The sequence below is a fragment of the Oncorhynchus mykiss genome, chromosome 18 (assembly GCF_057628025.1).
Source record: "Oncorhynchus mykiss isolate SJ-2025 chromosome 18, ASM5762802v1, whole genome shotgun sequence".
NCBI classification, from domain to species: domain Eukaryota; kingdom Metazoa; phylum Chordata; class Actinopteri; order Salmoniformes; family Salmonidae; genus Oncorhynchus; species Oncorhynchus mykiss.
This window is the reverse complement of record NC_143039.1, coordinates 49796228-49817264: the sequence shown is the minus strand read 5'-3', so window position 1 is coordinate 49817264 and position 21037 is coordinate 49796228. Positions and strand designations below refer to the sequence as shown.

General features: G+C 43.4%; 1 protein-coding gene across 3 annotated transcripts; it reads left to right on the top strand.

Moving 5' to 3' along the window:
* Window positions 1–1752: 1752 nt before the first annotated feature.
* Window positions 1753–20837, top strand: LOC110496296 (GON-4-like protein). 3 transcript variants are annotated; one of them, XM_021572109.3, is made up of 28 exons: window positions 1753–1939; window positions 2595–2878; window positions 3022–3123; window positions 3338–3543; window positions 3746–3820; window positions 3947–3997; window positions 4097–4147; window positions 4506–4601; window positions 4938–5054; window positions 5225–5422; window positions 5978–6176; window positions 8486–8587; window positions 8713–8753; window positions 8916–9034; window positions 9510–9720; window positions 11907–11993; window positions 12165–12342; window positions 12505–12655; window positions 12890–13040; window positions 14731–14847; window positions 15067–16305; window positions 16419–16503; window positions 16864–17045; window positions 18205–18402; window positions 18560–18703; window positions 18902–19230; window positions 19378–19480; window positions 19735–20837. In XM_021572109.3, exons 2-28 carry the CDS (start codon window positions 2608–2610, stop codon window positions 19855–19857), a joined length of 4926 nt encoding a protein of 1641 aa, XP_021427784.3. In that variant the 5' UTR covers window positions 1753–1939; window positions 2595–2607; the 3' UTR covers window positions 19858–20837. The 3 variants fall into 3 exon arrangements, with proteins under 3 accessions (XP_021427784.3, XP_036808756.2, XP_090064839.1); XM_036952861.2 differs by having other exon boundaries at window positions 1842–1939; window positions 3750–3820; XM_090208713.1 differs by lacking the exons at window positions 1753–1939; window positions 2595–2878; window positions 3022–3123; ... (6 more) ...; window positions 5225–5422; window positions 5978–6176 and having other exon boundaries at window positions 12890–13080.
* The last annotated feature ends 200 nt before the right edge of the window (window positions 20838–21037 follow it).

Here is a 21037-nt window from a genome sequence, read left to right as displayed (position 1 = left end):
ACCATGTTAGTTTGTTGGTAATGTGGACACCAAGGAATTTGAAGCTGTCAACCTGCTCCACTACAGCCCATTTGATGAGAATGGGGGCGTGCTCAGTCCTCCTTTTCCTCCTTCTCCTGTAGAGCGGCCCGTCAGGAAGTCCAGGATCCAGTTGCAGAGGGAGGTGTTAGTCCCAGGGTCCTTAGCTTTTTGTTTGATGAGCTTTGAGGGCACTATGGTGTTGAACGCTGAGCTGTAGTCAATGAATAGCATTCTCACATAGGTGTTCCTTTTGTCCAGGTGGGAAAGGGCAGTGTGGAGTGCAATAGAGATTGCATCATCTGTGAATCTGTTTTGGCGGTATGCAAATTGGAGTGGGCTAGGGTTTCTGGGATAACGGTGTTGTGAGCCATGACCAGCCTGATCCTAAGAGGATCCTTGTGAGTAGGCTGAGACCAATAGAGAGAGATAGGAATAACATGTGCTTCAAGGAGGTTGTTTGTTTTGGCGTTCGTGGCCATGGTTGTCAACTGTAGTGCAGGAATGGGACGTAAATCACAGATGATAGATGATGTGGTGGCAGCTGATTTTAGAAAAGTAGGCTGATACACAGCCAATACAGTAGGTGGCAGCATACACCTATAACAATTGTTTGAGGACCACCATTCTATAGAAGAATAAGAAGGAGAAGAAGCAGCAGCAGCATTGTATGGCACTTTATGGGGTGGGAACAGAGATATTAGATCAAGGAGGAGATAGAAATCCCATTGGCCAATAAATGAAGGAACGTATAACGCCCAACACAGCAGACTGTCGACCAATCGTGTTCACCTTGTCATGTTGCGTTGTGGTTGCTAATTTAATCATCATGCAATAGAGTACCACAGTATGAGTCATAATACCCATACAACCTAGCAGTCAAACAGGGAAATGGTTCCAATCGTTTTCCCACCATTCATTTTTCCCATAAGGGATTTTAGAAACACTTCAAATAAGGGCTGTAGTTTGATTACCGTGTAAATCTCTCTAGATAAGGTGACTTATCAATATATTCGCTTACCCCCCAAAATGAAATGCTAATTAGCTGCTAATGTGGCTATGATAAAGAACTACAAATGCTATAATGATCTGGACGAGACTGCCGAATAGAGGCAAAAGTAAGAATCTCTGGATTAACCATCTAATATTAACTAAATGTAGTAATAAAAAAATTGGCAACATTTCTTTAAATGGACAATTCTGTGAACTGTCTTGTGCAAGTTTTAAATGGTCACAATACCTGTTAGCAAAGGTGTCAGCTAGAGATGACGTGCAGGAGCTTGCAGGGATTATGTCTACTTTGATGCTAATTAGCATTTTCGAATCTGAGAGTAAATAGAACCGAATAAATTTATAAAAGTAATCTTGTCCTAGAGAGATTTACATGGTTATCAAAACGTCACGCCAGGGTAAGCCTACACAAAACACTACCCTTATTTTAAGTGTTTCTTAAATGGTGGGAAAAAAATGTGGACCATTTCCCTTTTTTGGGGGTATAATGACACCACTGTGGGACTCTATTCCTTCTCAGTGTATGAGTCAAGAAAGTGCCTATATTCCTATATACGATATTACATATAGCAAGTCAATTATCTCACATCTCTGAAAATATTTGTAATGTTGTACTTCTTGTTGACGAAATTCATGCTAATGTTGGGTTTTCGAGCTAGCGCTCAATAGACTCCCATTCCCTCTTTGAAGGAGAGCTCTCCTTGTCACATAATCGCCCAGAATGCACCGCGCGGCCCATTGACCTCGCATGGGCAACGGACACAATGGGAGTTAATACGATTTGAAATTGAGTTTCCCATCTCCTCAAAAGTGTATCTGACAGGAATTAACTCAGTGTTGCACCCGGAAACATAATGTTAGTTGTAGTTTTCTGCGTTTACTGCTGATGGAGCTAGCGGTTTTGTGGCGGGTAAGATGAAGTGTTGTTTTGAAAACTCCTATTCATCAATTAATTTGAACATAGTAACGTTATTCGTTTGTTTAAATGTTGTTCTGTTGAGAATAATTTCCAAGCTAATATCAAAGGCAGTTTGTTAGCTACTTAGCTAGCTAGCTTAGGTTGCTAGCCGTCATACCATCACAACTGGCACTATGAGGATGCCATTGCCACTGATTGATGCCATGGCCAACACCGCTCACTCAATGAGAGCTAACATTTCTCAACTAAAGCTAACTGTATGCAAACGTGTTCATATACATACCACCTCTAGCTAGCTAACGTAAGTACTTTACAGAAGGAGCTGGGCAGATAAGTATTTACATTTAGCTTTGAGTGTTAGATAATACTAGTAGGAGTAACGTTAGCTAACACTAGTGCCCATATGTGTACAAAACATAGTGTGCGTCTCATTTAAACCAATCTTAGCTGACAACTGGACAGGTAAAATCGAATTATCTGTACTTACAAGCTAGGATATTCTATTCTGCCATATGGCTTCCCCCCATCTTGTCAGACCAGTGCAGATCAAAGGTTCCAGAGGACACAAGGATGGGGAGATACTCGAGACTAGTTGTACATGCACACCATAAACTCTTTCCATGGTTGTTCTCAATCAATCTCACAGATGGTACTACACAATGAGTCTGGTCCGCAAACGCAAGTCCAGCTCTCTCAAAGGCGGCCCTACCAAGTCTATTAGGACAGGGAAACTACAGTCTACTAGAACACCAGCATCCTACAATGCATCATCACCACTCACAACAGAGGCCAGTGCCATCGTTACCATTTCCACGGAGGAGAGAGTCCCGGAGATCCATGGGACATCATCGCCATGGAGACGGTCTCCCAGGTTCAAGAGTCATGGCCTGATTGGCCAGGTTCCCAGCTCAGACCTTTTAGTTGCTGAGGGTAAGTAGAGGAAAGGGAGATGGGCAAAGGAAAGTAGTTCTCACTTCACATTTAGCTTTTAATGATACGTTTTATCTATATTTTGTGCCTCCTACCTAAGCAATTGATATATAGGTAAATATGTGAGGCTCTTGGCTTTGCAGGATCTCCAGGTCAGGTAGAGAATGAAGAGGAGGCAGGCCAATGCAGCCCTGCACAGTGCCCCCCTCAGACAGAAGAGGAAACAGACCTGGTCATCACAATGGGTGAGGAGAACCTATATCTATTAACTATTTGCAACTAATACTGAAACAGTACTCACATCTTGTATACAACATGAACAAGATAAGGAACGGTGCACAAGGACCTTAACCACAATCGATCCTGAAGTTATCTCAGCTAACCATTTTCCTTTTATAGTATGAGTAAAGCATACTGTAGGAAGGCAAGACTGATTGACTCTCTCTCCTTCTCTGTCAGATGACAGGCAGGGCGGGGGACACAAAGGCAGCAGGAAGAAGGGAGGGGTAAAGAGGAAGAAGAGAGCTGCGGACGGAGAGGTGGGGGGCGGAGAGCAGGAAGGGGCCAGTCCAGAGCTGGAGATTGACAGGGAGCTGGACCGTGAACTAGAGAACAAGTCCAGACAACACAACTTGACCACGGCCAACGTCCGCAACATCATTCATGTGAGTGCAGAGAGGGACCACTCACTACGACCCTACCACTAACTCACTCATAGCTGCAACCTTGCCAATGTTCCTTATGCAGCTAGTGTGGACTGTGGAAACGTTGATTTCCTACAAAAACAATTTGCCTACAACCTCACATACTGACAGACAAATACAGACAGACTGATTGTATGCCTGGTTTTTGACCTTTGACCCACAGGAAGTGATCACCAATGAGCATGTGGTGGCTATGATGAAAGCCGCAATCAATGAGACGGAGGCCGTGCCTGTCTTTGTGAGTGTCAACCATTGCATTTCCATGTCCCAAATGAAGACTTCTTCAGTTGGTTTCAGTTGAGAATTGACACGTTCAAGTCTCTGTGTGCACTTACATTTAACATCTTTCTCATCTACCTCTTAGGAACCCAAGATGACACGTTCCAAATTCAAGGAAGTGGTAGAAAAAGGAGTGGTGAGTTCACTGCCTCTAGTGTGTGCGTTTTAGCATATATTTAGATTTGCCATGTTAAGCTATTGAGCCTCTTGAAATTCAATCTTTGTGTAATTTCAGGTAATTCCCACTTGGAACATCTCACCCATTAAAAAGGTCAATAAAGAGAAGGTAAGGGGATACCTAGTCAGTTGCACAACTGAATCCATTTAACCCAACACAATCAGAGAGGTGCGGGGTGCTGCATTATTCGACATCCAGGTCATCGGCGCCTGGGGACAGTTGTTGGTTAACTGCCTTGCTCAAGGGCGGAACGGCAGATCTTTCCACCTTGCCTTCTCAGGGATTCGAACCAGCGACCTTTCGTTTACTGGCCCAATGCTCTTACCCTCTAGGCGACCTGCCACCACCAATGAAAATCAATCAATCGTCCTGCTAATGCTGTTAAAGTTTAGTATCAAACACTTAATACCTGACTGGAAAGTATGGCACCGTACTAGAAAAGGCTGAAGTGCTTGTCCATTTTCAGGCCCCACAGTTTGTTGACATTCAACTAGCGGAGGAAGACTCCTCTGATGAAGAGTACTGCCCAGACGAAGAGGAGGAGGACGAGACAGCGGAAGATGTAAGAGATTCATAGGATTTGTCTGTGTCTTGTTGTGAGCTTGTGGCCTGAAAATGTTAGTTTTTTTAATGCATTGTAAGGCATTCATCATGCTTACGGAGTCATTGTTGTAGTTAAATAACCTATACAAAGTGGTTCCACTGTATCACCTTTAGAATGCCATAGATATGTTATGATTGTATATTTCAGTTCTTTAAATAGAAAATATTTCAGTTCTTTAAATAGAAAATGTGTTATTTCTATCTTGCTCTCTCTCTCTCTCTCTCTCTCTCTATATATATATATTTTTTTTTTTATTTATTTAAGTGACTGTATTGAACTTTGTGTGTGTTGTAGACATTTCAGGAGAGTGACATGGAGAGCATGGCCTTGTCTCCTAGAGGAATCAGAGGAGGCTTCTACAGGGGAATACACACACAGTGGGACGACGACAGGAGCGTCAGCCCCATGCAGGTGACACACTCTAAAATACAATTTTAAAGATTTTTTTATTTGTAAAAATATTTCTTTTTTTATGTCAAATTTAATAAAATCCAGAATATTGCTTTTTGTAAATAGCATAATATGCTCTTGTTATTCTATTCTTGTGAGATATGTTTATGGAACTCCTCCTTTCCTCTTAGGTACAACGCAGCAGGTCCAGACACCTGACGGTGGAGGTAGTCCCCATGGGCCCTCCCCCTCCCCCCCAACCTTCCTCCTCCCATGGCCCCCAGGGTCCTTCTACCACCAGGGCCCCTCCAGACTTCAGCTTCCTGGAGAAGCTCCATGCCGTCGAGGAGGAGCTAGCCATCAGTCCAGTCTGCCTGGAGCCCTACCAGGTACCAGGGTGATTCCACGCCATGATAGGGTGAAAATATTTGCGCTGTCTCAGATTGTTCGGGCAATTCTCACATAGAAACTTAATTGGGAGGAATGATATTTCACATGCTTTTTTACATTTGTATCACTATTTTTTTTGTTGGGAAAATCTTAATTGTAGGTTACTTTTTAGACCTATACTGTACATGCCTCCTGTAAAACCCTATGATTTGTCAACCGAACATGATACATACAAACTCTTGGTGTCATTATCCTCCTTATATTGTGCTCTAAAATGTCAAAAAAATTCACATTCATTTATTCAGCATTTATAATTATTAATATCTCAAATACCCTAATTGATTTTGTTTATTGTAAGACATATTGCTGAGGACAATATACTCTATCACATTTACAGTGGGGGCTTTCTGCTAATTCTGACGGTATGATTTGATCTGGTAACCTCCTGCTTTTGCTCTCCCAACCCCGTCCACCTCTCCATTTTGTCTTTCCTATGTCTGTTCCTCCCTATTCCTCTCCCTCCACCACCCTCTGTCTCCCTCCCCCTATCACAGCCACCCATGGCGGACGGTCTGATGGCGTGTCGTACTCGCTCCAAGAGGCCCCTCCGGGACGTCCCCATGGGCCAGCTGGAGGCAGAGCTCTGCGCCCCCGACATCACGCCTGACATGTACGGGTGTGGCTCCGCCCCCGAGGACCTTGAGTGGACCCACTGGCTTCAGGGCATCATGACCTCTGACATGTACAATGATGGTGAGTGGGTGGAGCGTGTGTGCGCTGCTCAATTCCAAATCCACTCCAAACTACTATTCTCGGCAGCTAGTGAAGATGGGACATTCTCACGAAGCTGTCAAAAAACAAAACCAATTCTCAAGTGTCATTTTTCACAAAATGTCCTCTTGAATCACTGCGATTAGGATCTGTACTTATCTATTTCATAATTTATTATAGTTTGTTTATCATATGTGTTTTACCAACATTTTCACAAAATTCGCATTATCCTATAAGTCCAAAAATAGCAAACCAATATTCCTAAGAATTTTTACATTGCTCCCCTAATGAGTTAAACATAACACTGAAAATAAAATTGAAGTTTTTCCCAATTTGAGCTCTTCAGCCAGTTCTGTAATGAGAAGGACAAGTGGGGTAAAAGGGGTGTTTTGAAAATATAAACCTAATTCTGAAGACCTATAAGCAAATAAGTTAACTTATGGAGGTGGCAGGTAGCCTAGTGGTTAGAGCATTGGGCCAGTAACTGAAAGGTTGCTGGATCGAATCCCCAAGCGGACAAGGTTAAAACCCTGTCATTGTAAATAAGAATTTGTTCTTAGCTGACTTGCCTAATTAAATAAAGGCGAAATAAACTTTGGGAAACAATTACCCAGATGTGAAAGGACTGGTTATAAGCACTATGACAATTCTATTCTATCTATAATCAAATCCAACTTTATTAATACAGCACATTTCAGACAGGAAAAAGGAAAAAACAAATGAAAATAAAAGCGGAAATATTTACAAACATAAAATAAAAAAATATTGAACAAAAATATAAATGCAACATGATTTTACTGAGTTACAGTTCATAGAAGGAAATCAGTCAATTGGAATAAATAAATTAGGTCCTAATCTATGAAATTCACATGACTGGGCAGGGGTGGGTGGAGCCAGGTCCAGCCAATCAGAATGAGTTTTTTTTCCACAAAAAGGCTTTATTACAGACATACTCCTCAGCACCCGGATGTCGTCCTTGTCTGGCATGGTTACACATGGCCTGCGGTTGTGAGGCCGGTTGGATGTACTGCCAAATTCTCTAAAATTATGTTGAAGAGAAATAGTAGAGAAATTAACATTCAAATCTCTGGCAGCAGCTCTGGTTGACATACCCGCAGTCTCCCTCAAAACTTGTGTTGTATGACAAAACTGCACATTTTAATGGCCTTTTATTGTCCCCAGAACTTTAATCAGCTTCTTGATATGCCACGCCTGTCAGGTGGGTGGATTATCTTGGCAAAGGAAAAATGCTCACTAACAGGAATGTAAACACATTTGTGCATTTGAGAGAAATACGTTTTTTGTGTGTATGGAACATTTCTGGGAGTTTTTTTATTTCAGCTCATGACACATGGGACCAATATATATTTTTGTTCAGTAGTTGAATAGCCCTGTCATAGCTCAGTATATATCAGGGATGGGCAACAGTCCTCAGGGGCCTGATTGGTGACATACTTTTGCCCCTGCTAACACTCCTGACGCCAAGAATTAACTAATGCAATTTGTTTAATCAGTTGTGTTAGTTATAGGGCTGAGGAAAAATTGACACCAATCAGACGAACGAGGACTGGAGTTGTCCATCTCTGATCTATATAATATATAGTGTTACTACTGTAGTGGAAATTTCCTGTATTTACCAAATCATGAGAGCAAACCACACACAAGTCAGAGTTATCATAAAGTCCATCTTTAATTATATGAGCTCCATCACAACCCTGTGACTCTCAGATCAATTCAGTGTCTATAAATGAATTCTCTGTGAGTCCTTACACATTGCAACTGAGATCCTTTATAGCAATGACACACATAGCAAGACAGCATTGGCTATAAATTATCGTTCATCTTTGTCTCCTAAACTATGTTCTTATCTCGCTCTCAGGACCATAAAACAAAACCTCATCAACAGGCATATATCAAATACACCCCTCCTGGACAAGATCACAGAGACACAGTGACTGGCACACAGACATTGTGGAGCCAAGAGATAATTGGTTTAAAAGATATGTTTACATATGAAGACAAGCTTGACCTCTCCCCTCTCTGCGGCCCAAGTAACTGAAACCTGACAGAGAACAGATAACTGCAACCGGCCAACAGTATTATCCAAAAATAGACATTCTAATGACATATCTCACATAAGCCTGCAATAAAAATAATAAAACATATCTATGAATGTTACCTAAATAATTCTGATTCCGCCACGACACTACTCTCTGACTTACTGACTCTTGCACACAAACTCTTGCACTCTGTTCCTCTTTCTCAAATGTCTTTTCTCTTATTCTTTTCAGAGGAAGGCGACGATGACGACGACCCGGAGTATAACTTCCTGGCAGAGATTGACGAACCCGACGTGGAGGATTATCGTAACGACCGAGCCGTCCGCATCCCCAGTGAGTTACCATGGGGACCCTAGGGACGGAGCTGCCTAGCAGCCAAGAGATGGAGTCAACTCATCTAGGCTGTGACCATGTTGGGCGCTGACCCTCATCTCCCATTCTTCGTAATTATTTTTCAGAAAAGGAAGTGAACCAGTTGATGGAGGAGTTGTTTGAGACCGTAAGAGATTCTGTGTTATGTTGTTTCGTTAGTCTCTTTCTTTACCCCTGTGTTTCTGTTGTGTGGTTGTCTATGTGTTTCTGTTGTGTGGTTGTCTATGTGTTTATGTTGTCTGTGTGGTTGTCTATGTGTGGTGTATTTATCTCTCTCTGTGTGTTCCAGTTCCAGGATGAGCTCACTGCTCAGGAGCAAGATGAGGAAGGACACGAGGAAGAGGAGGAGAGGGAGGAAGAGGCGCCTGCCCTGGGGAAGCCCGCCTTCAGTACCCCGCCAGATATCCCGTTAGTATACCCGCACACTTGTGCACGTCATATACACACTGTTCTGCTGTTGTTTTTGTTACGGTGTCATCTTCACAAGTACACTCTGCTGCAGGAAGTTTTGGGGTCAATTGAATTCCATTTCTCAAATCACATTTTTAATTGTGTAGACTAACAGTAAAATGCTTACTTACGGGTCATTTTCTAACAATGCCGTGTTAAAGAAGCAACAAAAATAAAACAGAAATAGTGACACAAGGAATAAATACACAGTGAATAACAAATTCATAGTCGGTTCAAAATGTAATTCTGAATATTCATGTCAACCTCTAATCTCAACCTTCAACTCACCCACCAACCTTTATACCTTCAACTCACCCACCCAGTGACATTTTTTCAATCTCCAATCACAACCTTCATACTTCTGAGTGACAACTTTCAACCTCGTCTGATTTGACCGCTGTATAGCTGACCCAGTTTGACCTTTGATCTCTAGGTTGGGGGACCCCATGGCGGTGGTGACAGCAGGGCGCTACCGTACGGTGAAGGAGCAGCTGGCCGCCATCCGGCATCACCGGGCCCTGCTGGAGAGCCAGGGCCTTTTGGCCCCCAGGGCCCTTGTCACCAAGCCCCGTGAGCCCCCACCTCCATTCACACCCACCCTCTCCCACTGCCAGAGACTCCAACTGCAGCAGCAAGTCCAGCAGGTCTGTGGTCCTTGTCTTTGTTTTGGGGTTAATTCCACAAATTCAATTCTACTTAAATTCCCTGTAAATTAATTGAATTCAATTCAAATTCCAGGTCAGTCTTTGAATTCAGAGATGATTCAATTCCTCTCAATTCCAATGTTAGGTAAATTCCAAGAATTCTATTCCCAATTAAATATTATCCCAAACAATTACACAAGTATGAATTAAATAGCCTCAGGCTTTCGGGCTGATTATGTCACTGTTTAGACAGCCTAGCTATACTGGAAATATAGGAATACATGTTGAAATAATTACAGTCAATTGTTTTATACTAAGTGCATTAATTCCATTAACTGGGAAATTTACAAATATTTAATTTCAATTCTAAATTCCAATTGAATCCAAATTCTCCACTTCATGAGTGAATTGAATTGCAATTTAAAATTAAATTGGAATTGACCTGAACCCTGCGTTGTTACAGTTGAAGTGGGAAGTTTACATACACTTAGGTTGGAGTCATTAAAACTCGCTTTTTAACCACTCCACACATTTCTTGTTAACAAACTATAGTTTTGGCAAGCCGGTTAGGACATCTACTTTGTGCATGACACGTGTAATTTTTCCAACAATTGTTTACAGACAGATTATTTAACTTATAATTCACTGTATCACAATTCCAGTGGGTCAGAAGTTTACATACACTAAGTTGACTGTGCCTTTAAACAGCTTGGAAATTCTAGAAAATTATGTCTTGGCTTTAAAAGTTTCTGATAGGCTAATTTACATAATTTGAGTCAATTGGAGGTGTACCTGTGCATATATTTCAAGGCCTACCTTCAAACTCAGTGCCTCTTTGCTTGACAACATGGGAAAATCAATAGAAATCAGCCATGACTTCAGAAAAAAAATTGTAGACCTCCACAAGTCTGGTTCATCCTTGGAAGCAATTTCCAAACACCTGAAGGTACCACGTTCATCTGTACAAACAACAGTATGCAAGTATAAACTTCATGGGACCACGCAGCCGTCATACCACTCAGGAAGGAGACCCGTTCTGTCTCCTAGAGATTAACGTACTTTGGTGCGAAAAGTGCAAATCAATCCCAGAATAACAGCAAAGGACCTTCTGAAGATGCTGGAGGAAACAGGTACAAAATTATCTATATCCACAGTAAAACGAGTCCTATATCGACATAACCTGAAAGGCCGCACAGCAAGGAAGAAGGCACTGCTCCAAAACTGCCATAAAAAAGCCAGACTACGATTTGCAACTGCACATGGTGACAAAGATCATACTTTTTGGAGAAATGTCCTCTGGTCTGATGAAACAAAAATATAACTTTTTGGCCATAATGACCATTTGTTATGTTTAGAGGAAAGGGGAGGCTTGCAAGCTGAAGAACACCATCCCAACCGTGAAGCACGGGGGTAGCAGCATCATGTTGTGGGGGTGCTTTGCTGCAGGAGGGACTGGTGCACTTCACAAAATAGATGGCTTCATGAGGATGGAAAATTATATGGATATATTGAAGCAACATCAAGACATAAGTCAGGAAGTTAAAGCTTGGTTGAAAATGGGTCTTCCAAATGGACAATGACCCCAAGCATACTTCCGAAGTTGTGGTAAAATGGCTTAAGAACAACAAAGTCAAGGTATTGGAGTGGCCATCACAAAGCCCTGACCTCAATCCTATAGAAAATTTGTGGGCAGAACTGAAAAAGTGTGTGCGAGCAATGAGGCCTAGAAACCTGACTCCGTTACACCAGCTCTGTCAGGAGGAATGGGCCAAAATTCACCCAACTTATTGTGGGAAGCTTGTGGAAGGCTACCCAAAACATTTGACCCAAGTTAAACAATTTTAAAGGCAATACACTCAATTAGTATTTGGTAGCATGTAAACTTCTGGCCCACAGGGAATGTGATGAAAGAAATTAAAGCTGAAATAAATCATTCTCTCTACTATTATTCTGACATTTCACATTCTTAAAAATAAAGTTGTGATCCTAACTGACCTAAAACGGGGAATTTTTACTAGGATTAAATGTCAGGAATTGGGAAAACTGAGTTTAAATTTATTTGGCTAAGGTGTAAACAACAACAAAAATATCTAAATCAACCTACGTAGTAAAATCCTGGAATCACAATGAAGATAACCTTTGTTTGTTTCTTGATCAGTAATGACTGTATTTTCCTCTGTCTGCAGCACGTCCAGCTCTTAACCCAGGTCCAAATGTTGACCAGCCCAGTGGCTGCACTGCAGAGCGAAGCTGCCACCACCAAGCAGTTCCTGGTGAGAGAAACATACTGACAAACACACTTTCACTGGTGCCTTTAGCTGCACCAACTTATAAACATACTCTCATTCTCTCGCTGATACTCCCACCATATCTCCCCCCTTTTCATCTCTCTCAAAATATATATATATAATAGTTAATGTACTCCTTCCCTACCTCTTCCTCAGATGGAGTTACAGATGTTTGCCCAGCGTGGGGAGTTGACCCGGGGCCCAGTGGAGCCAGGCTTCACCAGTGTGTTCAACGCCTGTAACCTACAGGGGGCACTGTCACTGCTAGAGGAGCTCTCACTGTCCCCAATCCCTTACCAAGAAGCCCCTAACGAGCCACGAACACGCAGGAGAGGTAAGCGATCGCGAGAGCAATGGCGACTTCTGACAAACATATACTGTTTCATTACAACATAACCGTCTCAATTGAAAATATTTGGACTCACTTAGGATGTTGGGCCTAATTCATGTTTGTTTTAATCTTTCTCACACTAACTGGTTCATTGTGTGTTACCAGTCCGGAAGCATCCGTCGATGCCCCCCCAGCTGGCATGGCTGTTTGCCACGCGGCCCGTGTTCCTGTACCCCGAGCTGCTGCCCCACGTCAGCCTGGACCCAGCCCTGCATTCTGCTCGCTCCGTCAGCATGTTCACCGCAGGAGAGGACTGGTAAGAATCACCTATTAAATATAATGACTAAACGTTATACCCGCCTAGAATGCCATATTACACTGTATATGCTCTGTTATATGCACACCGTCCTAAACCAATTTGTTTCCATAGTCCGTAAACTTGGAATCTAAATTAATTTGATTTCTGTATGCTTTTTTGTGTTAACAACTCTGAGAAATAAACTAAGTCCGTAGGCTGAGTCTTTTGCTCTTCGCCATTTTGTTTTTCCAGCCTGATCGTCCTGGGCCTGAGGAACCTGGAGGAGACCCTCCAGCCCAAGGAGCTGCTGTGTCACTACCTGCTCCGTGCCAAGAAGGTCTCTCAGCTCCGTGACCACATTTTGGAGAAGTGTAAACCCACCCATGCCAACAACGTCATCAAGGTAGAACCTGGATCTACAAATTCTATACAGTATTACTAAAGTAAGTGTTAGTGGGACTATTTATTGTTTGGGGTAGTGCACACATTTTTCTAAATGACTTGTTTCTAGTTAGTTAGTTTGCCAGTTTCTTTAACTTGGACCTGTTCTATAGGCCAGGAGAGATTACAATCTACACTCTAGATTTCTTCACATAGACATACAGTGGCAAGAAAAAGTATGTGAACCCTTTGGAATTACTTGGATTTCTGCATAAATTGGTCATAAAATTCGCAACAATAGACAAACACAGTCTGCTTAATCTAATAACACACAAACAATTATACTTTTTCATGTCTTTGTTGAACACACCATGTAAAAATTCACAGTGCAAGGTGGAAGAAGTATGTTGAACCCTTGGATTTAATAGTTAAATTAAAATAACTGGTTGACCCTCCTTTGACAGCAATAACCCACTCCAGAAGGCGTATTTTCTTCTGTTGAAGCCATTCTGTTGTTGATTTACTTCTGTGTTTTGCATCGTTGTCCTGTTGCATCACCCAACTTTTGTTGAGCTTCAATTGGTGGACAGATAGCCTTACATTCTCCTGCAAAATGTCTTGATAAACTTGGGAATTCATTTTTCTGTCGATGATAGCAAGCTGTCCAGGCCCTGAGGCAGCAAATCAGCCCCAAACCATCTTTCGCCACCATATTTTACAGTTGGTTTTTATGTTGGTGTGCTGTGCCTTTTTTTCTCCACACATAGTGTTGTGTGTTCCTTCCAAACAACCGAACTTCAGTTTCATCTGTCCACAGAATATTTTGCCAGTAGCGCTGTGGAACATCCAGGTGCACTTTTGCGAACTTCAGACGTGCAGAAATGTATTTTTTTGGACAGCAGTGGCTTCTTCTGGGGTGTCCTCCAATGAACACCATTCTTGTTTAGTGTTTTACGTATCGTAGACTCGTCAACAGAGATGTTAGCATGTTCCAGAGATTTCTGTAAGTCTTTAGCCGACAGTAGGATTCTTCTTAACCTCATTGAGCATTCTGCGCTGTGCTCTTGCAGTCATCTTTGCAGGAAAGCCACTCTTAGGGAGAGTAGCAACAGTGCTATCTCCATTTATAGACAATTGGTCTTACTGTGGACTGGCTTTTAGAGATACTTTAGTAACCCTTTCCAGCTTTATGCAAGTCAACAATTCTTAGTCTTCTGAGATCTATTTTGTTCGAGGCATGGTTCACATCAGGCAATGCTTCTTGTGAATAGCAAACTCAAATGTTTAGTGTTTTTATAGGGCAGGACAGCTCTAACCAACATCTCCAATCTCGTCTCATTGATTGGACCACAGGTTAGTTGACTCCTGACTCCAATTAGCTTTTGGAGAAGTCATTAGCCTAGGGGTTCACATACTTTTCCCAACCTACACTGTGAATGTTTAAATGATGTACTCAATAGAGACAAGAAAAATACAATAATTTGTGTGTTGGTAGCTTAAGCACACTGTGCTTGTCTATTGTTGTGATGAAGATCAGATCAAATTTGACGACCAATTTATGCAGAAATCCAGGTAATTCCAAAGGGTTGACATACTTTCTCTTGCCACTGCATCCACTACCATGAACTAATACTCAACTAAATGTTAGCGTTGACCATCAACAATACGAAAGAATGGGCTTCAAAAAGTGCCTCTCCCTACGTCTTTTTCAGGCCTACCGGCTCCAGAAGGTGGTTCAGCCCATGCCAGTGGCCTGTGAACGAGTGAACCCGGGTGACCTGCGCCCCTCAGTGGAGAGAGAGGAGAGAGCCATGCCCGGATGGCTGGGGGTACCAACCAACATTAGAAACTATATTGTTGGCTATCTAGCATTCCAATTTTCTTAGGGGAGCTTCCACCGTATTGCAAACACTTATTGTCTGCTAACAATAAAGGTTGTTTCGGACTGAAAGTTTGTTTGTATCAGTTAAGATAAAAGTCAACTTTGTTTGGATATTTGGATAACTAAATAGTTCATATTGATTTAAATACATGTTCTATTCCTACAGAGAAGTTTGCCTTATATCTACGAGGCAATCGAAGATCTCAACAGCTCGCCAGATACAGAAACCATGTCGGCTTGTCAATCAAAGAAAGCCCCACTCAACACGCTTCTCTTCAGTTCTTCCAGGACCTTGGACTACAGCTTCCCACCCGCGACTCGCTACCCGCCCCAACTCCCCGACAGCCTTTCATTCCAGCGCTGTGGCTTCAGGCGCTGTCACCCTCCACCAGACTGTGACCTCTCGCTGTCCCTTGCTGTATCGCACAGTGCCCCCCACAGTCTGAAAAGTGGAACTACACGCTCAGAAAATAATTTGCAGACGGGTGCTGTGATTCAGCACGAACTGCAACCCATCCACCCTGCAACATCCAAACCTCCTCCTCTTCAGCATCCCACCAAGCCTCATCTGAAACATCCCCTCAGGCCTCAACCCAAACCTTCCCAGAAGCCCCTGCAAGTCATTCTCAATTTGCCTGCCCCAGTGGCTGCAGCTGTCCTTTGTCCCGCTCATTCCGCCAGGGTATTGGCCTCCCGATTGTCCCATTCCGCTCCATTGGCCGAAGACCAGGTTGCTGGGAAGTTCAGCACGTTCGCCAACCTCCGCAGGCTGCCCAGGCTGCTGCCAGCTCCTCCACCCAACAACAAGAACCCTCCACAAACAAACCTGAATACTGTGACCCCTAACAGTGGCGCAAACCTCCTTTGGTTTTCACATATGAATAGTAGAACCGCCTCCACTAGTACCGAAACCCAAACGTCTGTCTCTACTACGAGTCCCATCGAACAATTCAAGGACAAATCCACCAGGACCAGCCGGCGGGTGACGAAGGAACTCAAAAGCAGCCTGAAGAGTGAGGGTCAGCCCCAGCCTTCAGCCTCCCCGGAACCCCCTGCCCTGGACCAGGCTCTGACCCCTGACGACTATGTCACAGCTGTAATGGAGGAAGAGGGGAGAGATGAAGAGAAAGAGGACTGTGGCAGGGAAGAGGAGGAAGGGGATGATTTTGGAATGACCCTCCTGGCCCTGTCTGAGTCCTCGGCCAGTCCCCTGGGGAGCGTTGATTGCATTAACCCCATGGAGGAGTCAGAGGAGGTGCAGGAGATAACGCTGACCCTATCACCTAGACCGTCGGGCATGGGGGACGGAGGGAGAGAGGGTGACGAGGGGATGGGAGATCAGGAGGTAGAGGAAGCGGTATCACCAGCCTCCGAGGTGTCCACGTTGTCCGTGCCAGAGCTGCAAGTGAGTGAGATCATGCGACACGTTGATATTACAACATATTAATAAATTGTAAGTTCTTTACACGTATATCACACGCCTCATAGTTTTGGTTTGTGTGTTATCTTACCTTTTAGGAGACGATGGAGAAACTGTCATGGCTGGCGTCGGGGGGGAGGTCAGAGGACTCGGAAGAAGGCGAACGATCAGGCACACCCTCAGGTTAGCGTCCCGCCAATCTTTAAAAACCACAACATGTAGGGGGAGACACACAGTTTTTCCACTAGGGTTTTTTTCAGCAGCAGTGTCAAAGTTAGCAAGGGAGGCGGATGCGCTCTTCCTGGGGCATATAGGTCTCCATTATAAATATTATACATTTTTTGCAGTATAGGCCACAATTTGCAGATGCAGCCGCTGCTAAATGTGTATAGGGGGGAACACTTCACATAGAATTGAATAGGATTATGAAATATATCAATGCTATCAGATTTCTACAAAGTCCTAGGGGTCTGTTTGGAATTAGGGGGGAGTCTTTCTCTTCTCCCATCTAACCACACCTGCTGGATTTGATGTCCTTCCCAGGCTGCTGTAGTAACACCCTCAACCCTCCCAGCTCAAAGCACGAGCAGCATCACACGGGAGAAGTTGGCAGCGAGGGCATGTCCAAAATCCCACCATTCCTCTGTGACTATGACGACGTACTCGACAGCGACCCCCTGAGGGAGAAGAAGGAAATGGCTTTCGCTCAGAATTATCTCAACAGGGTAAATAATAATTAATTTTATTTATAAAGCTCATTTCTCGCACCCAAAGTGCTTAAAAGGCTTTGGGCTACAATTTCTGTCTGATTAACACCCCTAGCATTGAGCGAAGTTGGCCAAAATAACCATTTGAAATGGACTGGGGTAGCATTCAATCCGATATTACATCGGAATAAGGCAGCTTGCGATTGCATGCAGTGTATCACTTGCAATACGTTGTTGCACTATTTACAGTTATAGCCACCCTCTCATCAACATCATTTAGATTTCTGTCTAAATAGACATACCCAAACGTGATTATTTTTCCTGAGATGGCTGTTAACAACTGTTGCGTAGTTTCAGAAAGGTCTGGAACTCACCTTTCTGGTAAAAAAAAGTTAGAGTTATAAATTGCTGAGGTGTACTCACTTTGAGGACACAAGTTCAAGTACGTTGCACTAATATCAGATTTTTCATAATGATTTCTAAATATAGAAACAATCCAATTTTAAGCGACTTACTATAAGATTTCACCTTAGAACAGTGAATGATCCTACTTAGTGACAGTACAATATTGGCACAGGTTCATATAACTGACGAGAGACCTTTCTCCTAAACGTCCACTGAGCGGCGTAGAGACGCCATTCAAATGTGTGCAGATTTGTTACAACTGCAGCTTTAAGCAGGAATTAATTTTGGCCATCTGTGACCCAAGAGAAAGTGGTCTTGTTTAAATTCTATGAAATGTAGTATTTTCATGTTGAGAGCTGTCAATCTGACTGAGAATATCACAGTGAAATGAAACCTCAACTGTTGTATTCGCTAGACTGTCCCCTTTCATATACCGTCTCCCAGGCTGGGCTCAGTCACTCAGAGGAAGAACAAATCGATTATTTGTCTGAATAGGCCAGAAAATCACTCCTTATGCAAATGTGGGGTCTAAAACCTGACACTTCAAGTCAGCGCCGCTGAGAGAGTGGTAGCACAGAGCAGACAGATTGGGGTTTCTGGCACTAGAAGGAACAGGACCTTATGACATTCACAGAGCACTTTGTACACCAGAATGTCAGTCGGAACCAGTCCAGAACCGCCCAAAATCTCCTATATAGGAGACTTGACAGCTAAGAGGTTAAGAAATCCTTAATCCTACAGCAAATATAACTCTCTTGCTCTTTATGACCAGGTGTGCCATGCCCTGCAGGAGGTGCCGGGGCGTGTGAAGGAGTTTCTGGAGGTACTTTATGAGTTTGAGCAGGACGGAGATGAGCACACCTCTGTGGAACTCTTCACCAGGCTAAAGCCTGTTCTGAATGAGTGGCCGGAGCTGCTCCGAGACTTTGCTGCCTTCCTCCATCTCGAACAAGCCCAGGAGTGTGGACTGGTATGTGCTGGCTTGGCCTTCTATTCACTTTGTAAATACACACTTTGAAACTTGTCGTGTGTGTGTAATTTCATCAAAACTAAAGCCCACTGGTCTGTTATTTGTGTGTGACAGACAGTGGTCAGTGTTAATATTCCTTCTCCTCCACCTGTCGTAGCTCGCAGAACAGCAGGCATTTGAGCGGAGCCGGCGCTTCCTGCGACAACTGGAGCTGAGCTTTGGGGAAACCTCCTCGCACTACTGCAAGATAGTGAGCGTCCTTCAAGGAGGCCCTACTCTCAGCCCTGCTGGCATCAAGGAGGTGTGCTGGGGGGTGCTACATTGATTTCACATGAGCAGCATGTTCTGCTTTTTGTCTTGGAAAACGGCAATATAACATAATATCAAAGCTAGCGAAGCAGACGGGAGTGAAATATCATAGTGGAGGAGGGTCCATTTATTCATCAGATTCGAAAGGTAGTTTATTAGGACATTAGATGTCTCTTTCTCTATCTTTCAGATGAAAGCTCAGGTGGCCACCCTTCTCCAAGGTCACACCCACCTGCAGGGTGAGTTCTGGGGTTTTTTCAACGAGCTCCACATACGGCCCTCGCCACAGTGTCAGACTGAGAACAGAGGCTGTGGTGATGTGACCAACACAAACTCCACTTCCCAGAGGTCATCAGCAGCAAATGCCAAGAGATGCCAAGGTCCTAAAACCCCAAAAGCCAAACGAGTAAGGGAGGATGAAGCGGACGAGGAGAAAGAAGGGGATCGCTCTAACCGCCCAGTCTGTGCTAAAAACATCTTGCTTACACCCAGTGGAGAGAAAGTCATCCTCTGGACCAGGTTAGAGCCATTGTCCTCCTGTTGTATGCTCGTTTTAAGGTGTGGGGTGCAAAGTGTGTTCTACCATTCTGGTGGATTGTCAAATAGATGCTTCGCAATAGAAATAATTGTATTAAATATGGTTTCATTATTGTTATGTTTTAACAGGGAGGCGGACCGTGCCATCTTGACCGCCTGCCAACAGAAGGGAGCTAATAAAAGCACCTTTCAGGCTGTCTCCACCCAACTTGACAACAAGACAGCCAATGAGGTGAGCGAGAACCACACCCACTTCTATTTCTACCCCATAGCACTTCCCATAGCCCCACTATGGGGCTGAAAGAACAGGATAGAACCATAACCATGTTACTTCCTATTTAGATCTGTGAAGGGCCAGCAGCTAGACCAATGGGTACTAAAATGGAATTGGGTCTGTGTGTGATTTTTAAGATGTTTCCTTTGAGGAGGTGGCCATTTTACCCTTTTATCCCTTTACTGTAACTTCCCTAAACATGTCTCCTCTAGGTTGGCGCCCGTTTCCAGGACCTCATGCGCCTGTTCCGTTTCTCCACGCAACGGGTCTGCTCCGATGAGGACGTTAGTGACACAGAGCAGCCAACCAGCAGCAGAGAGCCAGAACTGGACTGAACCGGACCCAACACCAAGGCTGCGATCAGCGGGGAAAAATGTGGAACGTTCAAATGGACATATACTGAGCGTGGCCCAGGGGAGGAGTACTGTTATAACAGTCAGCTGGACTGACCTGGGAGCAGTCCAAGCTACAGAAAAGGAGGAGCACTTGATTTAACAATCTCTGAATACTTGGCTGGGACTGTATAAGAATCTCTGACTCAACACTATAGGGGACTGCAAAGACATGTCTCCCTTTGATGGCACTATATGGGTCCACTAATGAGATGATTTTTTACTATTATGTGCATGAGTGCCATGTGCAGGCCACATGAGGTTCCTGGTGCTATGAACCATGTAGGTGGGAGGAGGTGCAGCAAATGTGAAGTACAATTGTCTTGATTGTATAAAAAAGGCCGATTGCAGAATGTGTTAATTTGGTCGTGGCTCCACATAATATTTAGTTTGCTGTTGAGGGGATTTAAATGAAAACGGACACATATACAGTAGCACAATCATGTTGAAATGATCAGCTGAAATATATATGTAATATTTTGTTAAAGGGGAAAACGGGTCATTGATTTCCAACAACCAGGTCAGGCCCCATGCATAAGCGACATATTCGGTCGCCTTGGGATCTCAACTTACTGTTACTTAAACTTACTGTTGAGTTAGAATAGTAGAATACACAAGGTGCAATTTTGAAATTTGGTTGTGCATCAGCAGTTTTTCTCATATCAGTTACTGACAGTCACTAAATTAGCTATGTCAGCTAACCATTTTTAGATTGGGTTGGGGGGGGCTGGCAAGACTAATTTACCATTCTTGCCTAGGGCAGCCCTTTTTCCAATTGTACAGTTTGCCATTGTGTTTTGTAATGAATCTACTGGTATTGAGTGGGCAATTGTGTATATTTGAATAAAATATGCACATTTGTTTTACAGTGGTGCCTTCCAGTTTATTGTTGTGTTGAAATAAAACATGAATGTGATTCTTACTTATACTATTTGATGTCTGTAAATTGATGGCGTATATTTGGGACAGGTGCTCTGTACTTGAACTGTATGAAGCCTGTCATTTGGTCATGTGTGATGATATGGACCTTGGTTGCACTATGATTGACATCAAAGTGGACCGATGTACTACTTACATCGCATCAATGTATGTACTCATCGACCAATGACAAGGTCAGTTTCCT